This window comes from Tachypleus tridentatus, chromosome 3 (assembly GCF_004210375.1).
Source record: "Tachypleus tridentatus isolate NWPU-2018 chromosome 3, ASM421037v1, whole genome shotgun sequence".
Lineage (NCBI taxonomy): Eukaryota > Metazoa > Arthropoda > Merostomata > Xiphosura > Limulidae > Tachypleus > Tachypleus tridentatus.
In genome coordinates this window covers 53,491,914-53,510,247 of record NC_134827.1, presented here as the reverse complement: position 1 = coordinate 53,510,247, position 18,334 = coordinate 53,491,914, and the positions used below count along the sequence as shown (strand labels likewise).

General features: G+C 28.2%; 1 protein-coding gene across 2 annotated transcripts in view; it reads right to left on the bottom strand.

The window, feature by feature from the left end:
* Positions 1–325: 325 nt before the first annotated feature.
* Positions 326–18,334, bottom strand: part of LOC143246871 (oligoribonuclease, mitochondrial) — a 58,897-nt gene continuing 40,888 nt past the window's right edge. For both annotated transcript variants that reach the window (XM_076494116.1, XM_076494114.1), the window contains 2 exons: positions 1,633–1,686; positions 326–1,444 (listed from right to left, as the gene is read on the bottom strand). In XM_076494116.1, coding sequence (XP_076350231.1) covers positions 1,378–1,444; positions 1,633–1,686 — 121 coding nt within the window. In that variant the 3' untranslated portion in view covers positions 326–1,377. The remainder of the gene's footprint in view (positions 1,445–1,632; positions 1,687–18,334) is intronic.

The window sequence follows — 18,334 nt, the reverse complement described above, 5'->3', positions numbered from 1 at the left end:
AGGCCTGTGTTATTATTAAACAGATGATATAAATAAGAATCTAACATACTTATTGTAAGAAGCAAGATATCTTCACAGCAAACATTATAAGAACACAAAATGTCAATTTCACATGAGAAATATAATAACTGTATTAACCTCCAGATAGTTATGAAATGTGCGAGGTCTTCACAACCATTTGATTGAGTCAATAAATAATTTCTAGCCAAGTGATATAGATCTGTTCATGAGTTTGTATCTTTCCTAAAACTACCTTAACTGTAGGTTAAGTTACACTTTTCTTCATTATAAAATGTCTACAGATTATAATTGAAACCACAGACGGTTTAACTTACAAAATTATACACCCACAGATGTATTATTGTTTTATTGACCTTGTGGCTGTATTTGACTAACGTTACACAAGATACATTCTTTAAAATACAATCATATCTGTACGTATATTATCAGTCTACATACAACTTCTTAAAAATAGAAAACAAAGAACTTTATTGTTTGTGCAAATTTAACCAGGGTTAGCATACAATTGTAAATTACTATATTAATACTATAGAATTTCACTAATTTATTAGGCTTAACTACAAAGCTGTATTTTACTTACCACATTCTTCACAAAAATGTACATAAGGATTTTCAAAACTAGAAGAGGTGAGAGTGGCCACCTTGTTTGATTGGCTAAATACCTTAGAAAAGCTACAACATTACTTTATATTCTAGCAAGTTGAGTTCCTAGTTTATAATAAGAGGCGAAAGATACATAAAGGTTTGTAATAAGAAACTGTTCTTATATTTACTCTTAAATTCAGAAATTACCTTGTAATACTAAAATTGTCATACATTAATAAAATAATGGTTGAAGAAACTCCCTTAGCCCCCCTGACCTGTGTATTTATAGATGACATCCGAGTGACAGTAATACTCTTAAAATCCAATATAAATTTGATATCTGGATGCAAGTTTTCATTTCATGTTAATGGTCAGAACAAACTCTTCTTGGACCAGATCTAGCCATATGTAAATAACAAGTTATATGTGTTGGGCATTTTAGGTTAAGAGCAAGTTTATTCATTCACAAACAGTAATGACAATTTTCACATAAAATGTTGTCGTAGTGATTAGTGTTCTAAAAATAATGATGGAGCAACTGATATTACAATCTGTCATGAGGCACAGTTGGAACAAAAAATAGGACATATTTTCTAATGAACACGTGTACTGTTTATTTCTAAACATGTCTACTATTTGTATAAAACTGGAGTTTTATAAATGGGAAAAGAAAAGTTTCATTTGCTATACATAAGAAAGTTCACATTTCTAGGTAGGACAGTAAGAAGGCCAGTTGTACTAAAGTCTATAAATACAGCGTATGAAAAGTATTTACTTGAAGATGGCTTTTCTGTAGTACCTGAGTTCATTGATACTTTCAGTGATGTCTTCGAGTGCCCTGTAATAAATACAGAGTTCATTTTACAATCAGGACCACGTAACCATTAAAGTTTATAACATGTTAACTCCTTCCTCATAACAGCAGCATGAAACCTACTGAGATACGTAATGCCTTTTAACGTGCATCATAAATACCGCACAGAAGACTTTTTATTTAACACTTAAAAATAAAGTTCAGTATCTTACCTGTGTGTTGGTGTCTTCTTTGGCCCAATTTTATAGTCTTCTGGATACCACCTTCTGGTGAATTAAAAATGATCATTTTGTATAATGTACAAGTCGTGTGAAATTTCTAAGAGTATACTTAAAAAATTAACTGAACATGTCGGTTGCAAATATTTATAATGATGATGGATGAGTAATTCAACACTTATATTAAAACTATTACAGTTCAAGAATTGTACATCTCTAACTAGTGGATAACTTAATACATTATAACTATTACAGTTCAAGAATTGTACATCTCTAACTAGTGGATAACTTGATACATTATAACTATTACAGTTAGTTCAAGAATTGTACATCTCTAACTAGTGGATAACTTGATACATTATAATTATTACAGTTCAAGAATTGTACATCTCTAACTAGTGGATAACTTGATACATTATAACTATTACAGTTAGTTCAAGAATTGTACATCTCTAACTAGTGGATAACTTAATACATTATAACTATAACAGTTAGTTCAAGAATTGTAGATCTCTAACTAGTGGATAACTTGATACATTATAACTATTACAGTTAGTTCAAGAATTGTACATCTCTAACTAGTGGATAACTTAATACATTATAACTATAACAGTTCAAGAATTGTACATCTCTAACTAGTGGATAACTTGATACATTATAACTATTACAGTTAGTTCAAGAATTGTACATCTCTAACTAGTGGATAACTTGATACATTATAACTATTACAGTTCAAGAATTGTACATCTCTAACTAGTGGATAACTTAATACATTATAACTATTACAGTTCAAGAATTGTACATCTCTAACTAGTGGATAACTTGATACATTATAACTATTACAGTTAGTTCAAGAATTGTACATCTCTAACTAGTGGATAACTTGATACATTATAACTATTACAGTTAGTTCAAGAATTGTACATCTCTAACTAGTGGATAACTTGATACATTATAATTATTACAGTTCAAGAATTGTACATCTCTAACTAGTGGATAACTTGATACATTATAAGTATTACAGTTCAAGAATTGTACATCTCTAACTAGTGGATAACTTGATACATTATAACTATTACAGTTAGTTCAAGAATTGTACATCTCTAACTAGTGGATAACTTGATACATTATAACTATTACAGTTCAAGAATTGTACATCTCTATCTAGTGGATAACTTGATACATTATAACTATTACAGTTAGTTCAAGAATTGTACATCTCTAACTAGTGGATAACTTGATACATTATAACTATTACAGTTAGTTCAAGAATTGTACATCTCTAACTAGTGGATAACTTGATACATTATAACTATTACAGTTCAAGAATTGTACATCTCTAACTAGTGGATAACTTAATACATTATAACTATTACAGTTCAAGAATTGTACATCTCTAACTAGTGGATAACTTGATACATTATAACTATAACAGTTCAAGAATTGTACATCTCTAACTAGTGGATAACTTGATACATTATAACTATTACAGTTAGTTCAAGAATTGTACATCTCTAACTAGTGGATAACTTAATACATTATAACTATAACAGTTAGTTCAAGAATTGTACATCTCTAACTAGTGGATAACTTGATACATTATAACTATAACAGTTAGTTCAAGAATTGTACATCTCTAACTTGTGGATAACTTGATACATTATAACTATTACAGTTAGTTCAAGAATTGTACATCTCTAACTAGTGGATAACTTGATACATTATAACTATTACAGTTCAAGAATTGTACATCTCTAACTAGTGGATAACTTAATACATTATAACTATTACAGTTCAAGAATTGTACATCTCTAACTAGTGGATAACTTGATACATTATAACTATAACAGTTCAAGAATTGTACATCTCTAACTAGTGGATAACTTGATACATTATAACTATAACAGTTCAAGAATTGTACATCTCTAACTAGTGGATAACTTGATACATTATAACTATTACAGTTCAAGAATTGTACATCTCTAACTAGTGGATAACTTGATACATTATAACTATTACAGTTAGTTCAAGAATTGTACATCTCTAACTAGTGGATAACTTGATACATTATAACTATTACAGTTCAAGAATTGTACATCTCTAACTAGTGGATAACTTAATACATTATAACTATTACAGTTCAAGAATTGTACATCTCTAACTAGTGGATAACTTAATACATTATAACTATAATAGTTAGTTCAAGAATTGTACATCTCTAACTAGTGGATAACTTGATACATTATAACTATTACAGTTCAAGAATTCAAGAATTGTACATCTCTAACTAGTGGATAACTTGATACATTATAACTATTACAGTTCAAGAATTGTACATCTCTAACTAGTGGATAACTTGTACATTATAACTAACTAGTTCAAGGACATCTCTAACTAGTGATAACTTGATACATTATAACTATTACAGTTAGTTCAAGAATTGTACATCTCTAACTAGTGGATAACTTGATACATTATAACTATTACAGTTAGTTCAAGAATTGTACATCTCTAACTAGTGGATAACTTGATACATTATAACTATTACAGTTCAAGAATTGTACATCTCTAACTAGTGGATAACTTGATACATTATAACTATTACAGTTCAAGAATTGTACATCTCTAACTAGTGGATAACTTGATACATTATAACTATTACAGTTCAAGAATTGTACATCTCTAACTAGTGGATAACTTGATACATTATAACTATTACAGTTAGTTCAAGAATTGTACATCTCTAACTAGTGGATAACTTGATACATTATAACTATTACAGTTAGTTCAAGAATTGTACATCTCTAACTAGTGGATAGCTTGATACATTATAACTATTACAGTTAGTTCAAGAATTGTACATCTCTAACTAGTGGATAACTTGATACATTATAACTATTACAGTTCTCTAACTAGTGGATAACAACATTATAACTATAACAGTTAAAGAATTGTACATCTCTAACTAGTGGATAACTTGATACATTATAACTATCTCTAACAGTTAGTTCAAGAATTGTACATCTCTAACTAGTGGATAACTTGATACATTATAACTATTACAGTTAGTTCAAGAATTGTACATCTCTAACTAGTGGATAACTTGATACATTATAACTATTACAGTTAGTTCAAGAATTGTACATCTCTAACTAGTGGATAACTTGTTAGTTCAAGAATTGTACATCTCTAACTAGTGGATAACTTGATACATTATAACTATTACAGTTAGTTCAAGAATTGTACATCTCTAACTAGTGGATAACTTGATACATTATAACTATTACAGTTAGTTCAAGAATTGTACATCTCTAACTAGTGGATAACTTGATACATTATAACTATTACAGTTAAGTTGTACAAGAATTGTACATCTCTAACTAGTGGATAACTTGATACATTATAACTATTACAGTTAGTTCAAGAATTGTACATCTCTAACTAGTGGATAACTTGATACATTATAACTATTACAGTTCAAGAATTGTACATCTCTAACTAGTGGATAACTTGATACATTATAACTACTACAGTACAGTTCAAGAATTGTACATCTCTAACTAGTGGATAACTTGATACATTATAACTATTACAGTTCAAGAATTGTACATCTCTAACTAGTGGATAACTTGATACATTATAACTATTACAGTTCAAGAATTGTACATCTCTAACTAGTGGATAACTTGATACATTATAACTATTACAGTTCAAGTTGTAAGAATTGTACATCTCTAACTAGTGGATAACTTGATACATTATAACTATTACAGTTCAAGAATTGTACATCTCTAACTAGTGGATAACTTGATACATTATAACTATTACAGTTAGTTCAAGAATTGTACATCTCTAACTAGTGGATAACTTGATACATTATAACTATTACAGTTAGTTCAAGAATTGTACATCTCTAACTAGTGGATAACTTGATACATCTCTAACATCTAGTGGACATCTCTAACTTGGATAACATTATAACTATTACAGTTCAAGAATTGTACATCTCTAACTAGTGGATAACTTGATACATTATAACTATTACAGTTCAAGAATTGTACATCTCTAACTAGTGGATAACTTGATACATTATAACTATTACAGTTCAAGAATTGTACATCTCTAACTAGTGGATAACTTGATACATTATAACTATTACAGTTCAAGAATTGTACATCTCTAACTAGTGGATAACTTGATACATTATAACTATTACAGTTCAAGAATTGTACATCTCTAACTAGTGGATAACTTGATACATTATAACTATTACAGTTCAAGAATTGTACATCTCTAACTAGTGGATAACTTGATACATTATAACTATTACAGTTCAAGAATTGTACATCTCTAACTAGTGGATAACTTGATACATTATAACTATTACAGTTCAAGAATTGTACATCTCTAACTAGTGGATAACTTGATACATTATAACTATTACAGTTCAAGAATTGTACATCTCTAACTAGTGGATAACTTGATACATTATAACTATTACAGTTAGTTCAAGAATTGTACATCTCTAACTAGTGGATAACTTGATACATTATAACTATTACAGTTCAAGAATTGTACATCTCTAACTAGTGGATAACTTGATACATTATAACTATTACAGTTCAAGAATTGTACATCTCTAACTAGTGGATAACTTGATACATTATAACTATTACAGTTCAAGAATTGTACATCTCTAACTAGTGGATAACTTGATACATTATAACTATTACAGTTCAAGAATTGTACATCTCTAACTAGTGGATAACTTGATACATTATAACTATTACAGTTCAAGAATTGTACATCTCTAACTAGTGGATAACTTGACATACATTATAACTATTACAGTTAACTTGATACATTATAACTATTACAGTTCAAGAATTGTACATCTCTAACTAGTGGATAACTTGATACATTATAACTATTACAGTTAGTTCAAGAATTGTACATCTCTAACTAGTGGATAACTTGATACATTATAACTATTACAGTTCAAGAATTGTACATCTCTAACTAGTGGATAACTTGATACATTATAACTATACATACAGTTCAAGAATTGTACATCTCTAACTAGTGGATAACTTGATACATTATAACTATTACAGTTAGTTCAAGAATTGTACATCTCTAACTAGTGGATAACTTGATACATTATAACTATTACAGTTCAAGAATTGTACATCTCTAACTAGTGGATAACTTGATACATTATAACTATTACAGTTCAAGAATTGTACATCTCTAACTAGTGGATAACTTGATACATTATAACTATTACAGTTAGTTCAAGAATTGTACATCTCTAACTAGTGGATAACTTGATACATTATAACTATTACAGTTCAAGAATTGTACATCTCTAACTAGTGGATAACTTGATACATTATAACTATTACAGTTCAAGAATTGTACATCTCTAACTAGTGGATAACTTGATACATTATAACTATTACAGTTCAAGAATTGTACATCTCTAACTAGTGGATAACTTGATACATTATAACTATTACAGTTCAAGAATTGTACATCTCTAACTAGTGGATAACTTGATACATTATAACTATTACAGTTCAAGAATTGTACATCTCTAACTAGTGGATAACTTGATACATTATAACTATTACAGTTCAAGAATTGTACATCTCTAACTAGTGGATAACTTGATACATTATAACTATTACAGTTCAAGAATTGTACATCTCTAACTAGTGGATAACTTGATACATTATAACTATTACAGTTAGTTCAAGAATTGTACATCTCTAACTAGTGGATAACTTGATACATTATAACTATTACAGTTAGTTCAAGAATTGTACATCTCTAACTAGTGGATAACTTGATACATTATAACTATTACAGTTCAAGAATTGTACATCTCTAACTAGTGGATAACTTGATACATTATAACTATTACAGTTAGTTCAAGAATTGTACATCTCTAACTAGTGGATAACTTGATACATTATAACTATTACAGTTCAAGAAGAATTGTACATCTCTAACTAGTGGATAACTTGATACATTATAACTATTACAGTTAGTTCAAGAATTGTACATCTCTAACTAGTGGATAACTTGATACATTATAACTATTACAGTTCAAGAATTGTACATCTCTAACTAGTGGATAACTTGATACATTATAACTATTACAGTTCAAGAATTGTACATCTCTAACTAGTGGATAACTTGATACATTATAACTATTACAGTTAACTATTACAGTTCAAGAATTGTACATCTCTAACTAGTGGATAACTTGATACATTATAACTAACTAGTGGACAGTTTATAACTATTACAGTTCAAGAATTGTACATCTCTAACTAGTGGATAACTTGATACATTATAACTATTACAGTTCAAGAATTGTACATCTCTAACTAGTGGATAACTTGATACATTATAACTATTACAGTTCAAGAATTGTACATCTCTAACTAGTGGATAACTTGATACATTATAACTATTACAGTTCAAGAATTGTACATCTCTAACTAGTGGATAACTTGATACATTATAACTATTACAGTTCAAGAATTGTACATCTCTAACTAGTGGATAACTTGATACATTATAACTATTACAGTTCAAGAATTGTACATCTCTAACTAGTGGATAACTTGATACATTATAACTATTACAGTTCAAGAATTGTACATCTCTAACTAGTGGATAACTTGATACATTATAACTATTACAGTTAAGAATTGTACATCTCTAACTAGTGGATAACTTGATACATTATAACTATTACAGTTCAAGAATTGTACATCTCTAACTAGTGGATAACTTGATACATTATAACTATTACAGTTCAAGAATTGTACATCTCTAACTAGTGGATAACTTGATACATTATAACTATTACAGTTCAAGAATTGTACATCTCTAACTAGTGGATAACTTGATACATTATAACTATTACAGTTCAAGAATTGTACATCTCTAACTAGTGGATAACTTGATACATTATAACTATTACAGTTAGTTCAAGAATTGTACATCTCTAACTAGTGGATAACTTGATACATTATAACTATTACAGTTCAAGAATTGTACATCTCTAACTAGTGGATAACTTGATACATTATAACTATTACAGTTCAAGAATTGTACATCTCTAACTAGTGGATAACTTGATACATTATAACTATTACAGTTCAAGAATTGTACATCTCTAACTAGTGGATAACTTGATACATTATAACTATTACAGTTCAAGAATTGTACATCTCTAACTAGTGGATAACTTGATACATTATAACTATTACAGTTCAAGAATTGTACATCTCTAACTAGTGGATAACTTGATACATTATAACTATTACAGTTCAAGAATTGTACATCTCTAACTAGTGGATAACTTGATACATTATAACTATTACAGTTAGTTCAAGAATTGTACATCTCTAACTAGTGGATAACTTGATACATTATAACTATTACAGTTAACTTGATACATTATAACAAGAATTGTACATCTCTAACTAGTGGATAACTTGATACATTATAACTATTACAGTTCAAGAATTGTACATCTCTAACTAGTGGATAACTTGATACATTATAACTATTACAGTTCAAGAATTGTACATCTCTAACTAGTGGATAACTTGATACATTATAACTATTACAGTTCAAGAATTGTACATCTCTAACTAGTGGATAACTTGATACATTATAACTATTACAGTTCAAGAATTGTACATCTCTAACTAGTGGATAACTTGATACATTATAACTATTATCTTACAGTACAAGAATAACTAGTGGATAACTTGATACATTATAACTATTACAGTTCAAGAATTGTACATCTCTAACTAGTGGATAACTTGATACATTATAACTATTACAGTTCAAGAATTGTACATCTCTAACTAGTGGATAACTTGATACATTATAACTATTACAGTTCAAGAATTGTACATCTCTAACTAGTGGATAACTTGATACATTATAACTATTACAGTTCAAGAATTGTACATCTCTAACTAGTGGATAACTTGATACATTATAACTATTACAGTTCAAGAATTGTACATCTCTAACTAGTGGATAACTTGATACATTATAACTATTACAGTTCAAGAATTGTACATCTCTAACTAGTGGATAACTTGATACATTATAACTATTACAGTTCAAGTTCAAGAATTGTACATCTCTAACTAGTGGATAACTTGATACATTATAACTATTACAGTTCAAGAATTGTACATCTCTAACTAGTGGATAACTTGATACATTATAACTATTACAGTTCAAGAATTGTACATCTCTAACTAGTGGATAACTTGATACATTATAACTATTACAGTTCAAGAATTGTACATCTCTAACTAGTGGATAACTTGATACATTATAACTATTACAGTTCAAGAATTGTACATCTCTAACTAGTGGATAACTTGATACATTATAACTATTACAGTTAGTTCAAGAATTGTACATCTCTAACTAGTGGATAACTTGATACATTATAACTATTACAGTTCAAGAATTGTACATCTCTAACTAGTGGATAACTTGATACATTATAACTATTACAGTTAGTTCAAGAATTGTACATCTCTAACTAGTGGATAACTTGATACTATTACAGTTCATCTCTAACTATTAACTATACATTATAACTATTACAGTTCAAGAATTGTACATCTCTAACTAGTGGATAACTTGATACATTATAACTATTACAGTTCAAGAATTGTACAAACTAGAATTGTACATCTCTAACTAGTGGATAACTTGATACATTATAACTATTACAGTTCAAGAATTGTACATCTCTAACTAGTGGATAACTTGATACATTATAACTATTACAGTTCAAGAATTGTACATCTCTAACTAGTGGATAACTTGATACATTATAACTATTACAGTTCAAGAATTGTACATCTCTAACTAGTGGATAACTTGATACATTATAACTATTAGTTAGTTCAAGAATTGTACATCTCTAACTAGTGGATAACTTGATACATTATAACTATTACAGTTCAAGAATTGTACATCTCTAACTAGTGGATAACTTGATACATTATAACTATTACAGTTCAAGAATTGTACATCTCTAACTAGTGGATAACTTGATACATTATAACTATTACAGTTCAAGAATTGTACATCTCTAACTAGTGGATAACTTGATACATTATAACTATTACAGTTCAAGAATTGTACATCTCTAACTAGTGGATAACTTGATACATTATAACTATTACAGTTAGTTCAAGAATTGTACATCTCTAACTAGTGGATAACTTGATACATTATAACTATTACAGTTAGTTCAAGAATTGTACATCTCTAACTAGTGGATAACTTGATACATTATAACTATTACAGTTCAAGAATTGTACATCTCTAACTAGTGGATAACTTGATACATTATAACTATTACAGTTCAAGAATTGTACATCTCTAACTAGTGGATAACTTGATACATTATAACTATTACAGTTCAAGAATTGTACATCTCTAACTAGTGGATAACTTGATACATTATAACTATTACAGTTCAAGAATTGTACATCTCTAACTAGTGGATAACTTGATACATTATAACTATTACAGTTCAAGAATTGTACATCTCTAACTAGTGGATAACTTGATACATTATATATACAGTTAAAGAATTGTACATCTCTAACTAGTGGATAACTTGATACATTATAACTATTACAGTTAGTTCAAGAATTGTACATCTCTAACTAGTGGATAACTTGATACATTATAACTATTACAGTTCAAGAATTGTACATCTCTAACTAGTGGATAACTTGATACATTATAACTATTACAGTTAGTTCAAGAATTGTACATCTCTAACTAGTGGATAACTTGATACATTATAACTATTACAGTTCAAGAATTGTACATCTCTAACTAGTGGATAACTTGATACATTATAACTATTACAGTTCAAGAATTGTACATCTCTAACTAGTGGATAACTTGATACATTATAACTATTACAGTTCAAGAATTGTACATCTCTAACTAGTGGATAACTTGATACATTATAACTATTACAGTTAGTTCAAGAATTGTACATCTCTAACTAGTGGATAACTTGATACATTATAACTATTACAGTTCAAGAATTGTACATCTCTAACTAGTGGATAACTTGATACATTATAACTATTACAGTTCAAGAATTGTACATCTCTAACTAGTGGATAACTTGATACATTATAACTATTACAGTTCAAGAATTGTACATCTCTAACTAGTGGATAACTTGATACATTATAACTATTACAGTTCAAGAATTGTACATCTCTAACTAGTGGATAACTTGATACATTATAACTATTACAGTTCAAGAATTGTACATCTCTAACTAGTGGATAACTTGATACATTATAACTATTACAGTTCAAGAATTGTACATCTCTAACTAGTGGATAACTTGATACATTATAACTATTACAGTTCAAGAATTGTACATCTCTAACTAGTGGATAACTTGATACATTATAACTATTACAGTTAGTTCAAGAATTGTACATCTCTAACTAGTGGATAACTTGATACATTATAACTATTACAGTTCAAGAATTGTACATCTCTAACTAGTGGATAACTTGATACATTATAACTATTACAGTTCAAGAATTGTACATCTCTAACTAGTGGATAACTTGATACATTATAACTATTACAGTTCAAGAATTGTACATCTCTAACTAGTGGATAACTTGATACATTATAACTATTACAGTTCAAGAATTGTACATCTCTAACTAGTGGATAACTTGATACATTATAACTATTACAGTTCAAGAATTGTACATCTCTAACTAGTGGATAACTTGATACATTATAACTATTACAGTTCAAGAATTGTACATCTCTAACTAGTGGATAACTTGATACATTATAACTATTACAGTTCAAGAATTGTACATCTCTAACTAGTGGATAACTTGATACATTATAACTATTACAGTTCAAGAATTGTACATCTCTAACTAGTGGATAACTTGATACATTATAACTATTACAGTTCAAGAATTGTACATCTCTAACTAGTGGATAACTTGATACATTATAACTATTACAGTTAGTTCAAGAATTGTACATCTCTAACTAGTGGATAACTTGATACATTATAACTATTACAGTTCAAGAATTGTACATCTCTAACTAGTGGATAACTTGATACATTATAACTATTACAGTTAGTTCAAGAATTGTACATCTCTAACTAGTGGATAACTTGATACATTATAACTATTACAGTTAACTTGATACATTATAACAAGAATTGTACATCTCTAACTAGTGGATAACTTGATACATTATAACTATTACAGTTCAAGAATTGTACATCTCTAACTAGTGGATAACTTGATACATTATAACTATTACAGTTAACTTGAGTTCAAGAATTGTACATCTCTAACTAGTGGATAACTTGATACATTATAACTATTACAGTTAGTTCAAGAATTGTACATCTCTAACTAGTGGATAACTTGATACATTATAACTATTACAGTTCAAGAATTGTACATCTCTAACTAGTGGATAACTTGATACATTATAACTATTACAGTTCAAGAATTGTACATCTCTAACTAGTGGATAACTTGATACATTATAACTATTACAGTTAGTTCAAGAATTGTACATCTCTAACTAGTGGATAACTTGATACATTATAACTATTACAGTTCAAGAATTGTACATCTCTAACTAGTGGATAACTTGATACATTATAACTATTACAGTTCAAGAATTGTACATCTCTAACTAGTGGATAACTTGATACATTATAACTATTACAGTTAGTTCAAGAATTGTACATCTCTAACTAGTGGAACTTGATACATTATAACTATTACAGTTCAAGAATTGTACATCTCTAACTAGTGGATAACTTGATACATTATAACTATTACAGTTCAAGAATTGTACATCTCTAACTAGTGGATAACTTGATACATTATAACTATTACAGTACATCTCTAACTAGTGGATAACAACATTATAACTATTACAGTTAGTTCAAGAATTGTACATCTCTAACTAGTGGATAACTTGATACATTATAACTATTACAGTTCAAGAATTGTACATCTCTAACTAGTGGATAACTTGATACATTATAACTATTACAGTTCAAGAATTGTACATCTCTAACTAGTGGATAACTTGATACATTATAACTATTACAGTTCAAGAATTGTACATCTCTAACTAGTGGATAACTTAACTAGATACATTATAACTATTACAGTTAGTTCAAGAATTGTACATCTCTAACTAGTGGATAACTTGATACATTATAACTATTAGTTCAAGAATTGTACATCTCTAACTAGTGGATAACTTTATACATTATAACAAGTTCAAGAATTGTACATCTCTAACTAGTGGATAACTTGATACATTATAACTATTACAGTTCAAGAATTGTACATCTCTAACTAGTGGATAACTTGATACATTATAACTATTACAGTTCAAGAATTGTACATCTCTAACTAGTGGATAACTTGATACATTATAACTATTACAGTTCAAGAATTGTACATCTCTAACTAGTGGATAACTTGATACATTATAACTATTACAGTTCAAGAATTGTACATCTCTAACTAGTGGATAACTTGATACATTATAACTATTACAGTTCAAGAATTGTACATCTCTAACTAGTGGATAACTTGATACATTATAACTATTACAGTTAGTTCAAGAATTGTACATCTCTAACTAGTGGATAACTTGATACATTATAACTATTACAGTTCAAGAATTGTACATCTCTAACTAGTGGATAACTTGATACATTATAACTATTACAGTTCAAGAATTGTACATCTCTAACTAGTGGATAACTTGATACATTATAACTATTACAGTTCAAGAATTGTACATCTCTAACTAGTGGATAACTTGATACATTATAACTATTACAGTTAGTTCAAGAATTGTACATCTCTAACTAGTGGATAACTTGATACATTATAACTATTACAGTTCAAGAATTGTACATCTCTAACTAGTGGATAACTTGATACATTATAACTATTACAGTTCAAGAATTGTACATCTCTAACTAGTGGATAACTTGATACATTATAACTATTACAGTTCAAGAATTGTACATCTCTAACTAGTGGATAACTTGATACATTATAACTATTACAGTTAGTCAAGAATTGTACATCTCTAACTAGTGGATAACTTGATACATTATAACTATTACAGTTCAAAGAATTGTACATCTCTAACTAGTGGATAACTTGATACATTATAACTATTACAGTTAGTTCAAGAATTGTACATCTCTAACTAGTGGATAACTTGATACATTATAACTATTACAGTTCAAGAATTGTACATCTCTAACTAGTGGATAACTTGATACATTATAACTATTACAGTTCAAGAATTGTACATCTCTAACTAGTGGATAACTTGATACATTATAACTATTACAGTTAGTTCAAGAATTGTACATCTCTAACTAGTGGATAACTTGATACATTATAACTATTACAGTTAGTTCAAGAATTGTACATCTCTAACTAGTGGATAACTTGATACATTATAACTATTACAGTTAGTTCAAGAATTGTACATCTCTAACTAGTGGATAACTTGATACATTATAACTATTACAGTTAGTTCAAGAATTGTACATCTCTAACTAGTGGATAACTTGATACATTATAACTATTACAGTTCAAGAATTGTACATCTCTAACTAGTGGATAACTTGATACATTATAACTATTACAGTTAGTTCAAGAATTGTACATCTCTAACTAGTGGATAACTTGATACATTATAACTATTACAGTTCAAGAATTGTACATCTCTAACTAGTGGATAACTTGATACATTATAACTATTACAGTTAGTTCAAGAATTGTACATCTCTAACTAGTGGATAACTTGATACATTATAACTATTACAGTTCAAGAATTGTACATCTCTAACTAGTGGATAACTTGATACATTATAACTATTACAGTTCAAGAATTGTACATCTCTAACTAGTGGATAACTTGATACATTATAACTATTACAGTTAGTTCAAGAATTGTACATCTCTAACTAGTGGATAACTTGATACATTATAACTATTACAGTTCAAGAATTGTACATCTCTAACTAGTGGATAACTTGATACATTATAACTATTACAGTTAGTTCAAGAATTGTACATCTCTAACTAGTGGATAACTTGATACATTATAACTATTACAGTTAGTTCAAGAATTGTACATCTCTAACTAGTGGATAACTTGATACATTATAACTATTACAGTTAGTTCAAGAATTGTACATCTCTAACTAGTGGATAACTTGATACATTATAACTATTACAGTTCAAGAATTGTACATCTCTAACTAGTGGATAACTTGATACATTATAACTATTACAGTTAGTTCAAGAATTGTACATCTCTAACTAGTGGATAACTTGATACATTATAACTATTACAGTTCAAGAATTGTACATCTCTAACTAGTGGATAACTTGATACATTATAACTATTACAGTTAGTTCAATTGTGGTATCTCTAACTAGTGGATAACTTGATACATTATAACTATTACAGTTAGTTCAAGAATTGTACATCTCTAACTAGTGGATAACTTGATACATTATAACTATTACAGTTCAAGAATTGTACATCTCTAACTAGTGGATAACTTGATACATTATAACTATTACAGTTAGTTCAAGAATTGTACATCTCTAACTAGTGGATAACTTGATACATTATAACTATTACAGTTCAAGAATTGTACATCTCTAACTAGTGGATAACTTGATACATTATAACTATTACAGTTAGTTCAAGAATTGTACATCTCTAACTAGTGGATAACTTGATACATTATAACTATTACAGTTCAAGAATTGTACATCTCTAACTAGTGGATAACTTGATACATTATAACTATTACAGTTAGTTCAAGTTGTACATCTCTAACTAGTGGATAACTTGATACATTATAACTATTACAGTTCAAGAATTGTACATCTCTAACTAGTGGATAACTTGATACATTATAACTATTACAGTTAACTTGGATAAGAATTGTACATCTCTAACTAGTGGATAACTTGATACATTATAACTATTACAGTTCAAGAATTGTACATCTCTAACTAGTGGATAACTTGATACATTATAACTATTACAGTTACATCTCAAGAATTGTACATCTCTAACTAGTGGATAACTTGATACATTATAACTATTACAGTTCAAGAATTGTACATCTCTAACTAGTGGATAACTTGATACATTATAACTATTACAGTTAGTTCAAGAATTGTACATCTCTAACTAGTGGATAACTTGATACATTATAACTATTACAGTTCAAGAATTGTACATCTCTAACTAGTGGATAACTTGATACATTATAACTATTACAGTTAGTTCAAGAATTGTACATCTCTAACTAGTGGATAACTTATAACATTATAACTATACAGTTCAAGAATTGTACATCTCTAACTAGTGGATAACTTGATACATTATAACTATTACAGTTCAAGAATTGTACATCTCTAACTAGTGGATAACTTGATACATTATAACTATTACAGTTCAAGAATTGTACATCTCTAACTAGTGGATAACTTGATACATTATAACTATTACAGTTAGTTCAAGAATTGTACATCTCTAACTAGTGGATAACTTGATACATTATAACTATTACAGTTCAAGAATTGTACATCTCTAACTAGTGGATAACTTGATACATTATAACTATTACAGTTCAAGAATTGTACATCTCTAACTAGTGGATAACTTGATACATTATAACTATTACAGTTAGTTCAAGAATTGTACATCTCTAACTAGTGGATAACTTGATACATTATAACTATTACAGTTAGTTCAAGAATTGTACATCTCTAACTAGTGGATAACTTGATACATTATAACTATTACAGTTCAAGAATTGTACATCTCTAACTAGTGGATAACTTGATACATTATAACTAAGAATTGTACATCTCTAGTGGATAACTTCAATAACTATTACAGTTAGTTCAAGAATTGTACATCTCTAACTAGTGGATAACTTAATACATTATAACTATTACAGTCAGTTCAAGAATTGTACATCTCTAACTAGTGGATAACTTGATACATTATAACTATTACAGTTCAAGAATTGTACAAGTGGAATTGTACATCTCTTCAAGAATTGTACTCTCTAGTGGATAACTTGATACATTATATAACAGTTAGTTCAAGAATTGTACATCTCTAACTAGTGGATAACTTGTTTATAACTATTAGTTCAAGAATTGTACATCTCTAACTAGTGGATAACTTGATACATTATAACTATTACAGTTAGTTCAAGAATTGTACATCTCTAACTAGTGGATAACTTGATACATTATAACTATTACAGTTCAAGAATTGTACATCTCTAACTAGTGGATAACTTGATACATTATAACTATTACAGTTCAAGAATTGTACATCTCTAACTAGTGGATAACTTGATACATTATAACTATTACAGTTTCAAGAATTGTACATCTCTAACTAGTGGATAACTTGATACATTATAACTATTACAGTTCAAGAATTGTACATCTCTAACTAGTGGATAACTTGATACATTATAACTATTACAGTTCAAGAATTGTACATCTCTAACTAGTGG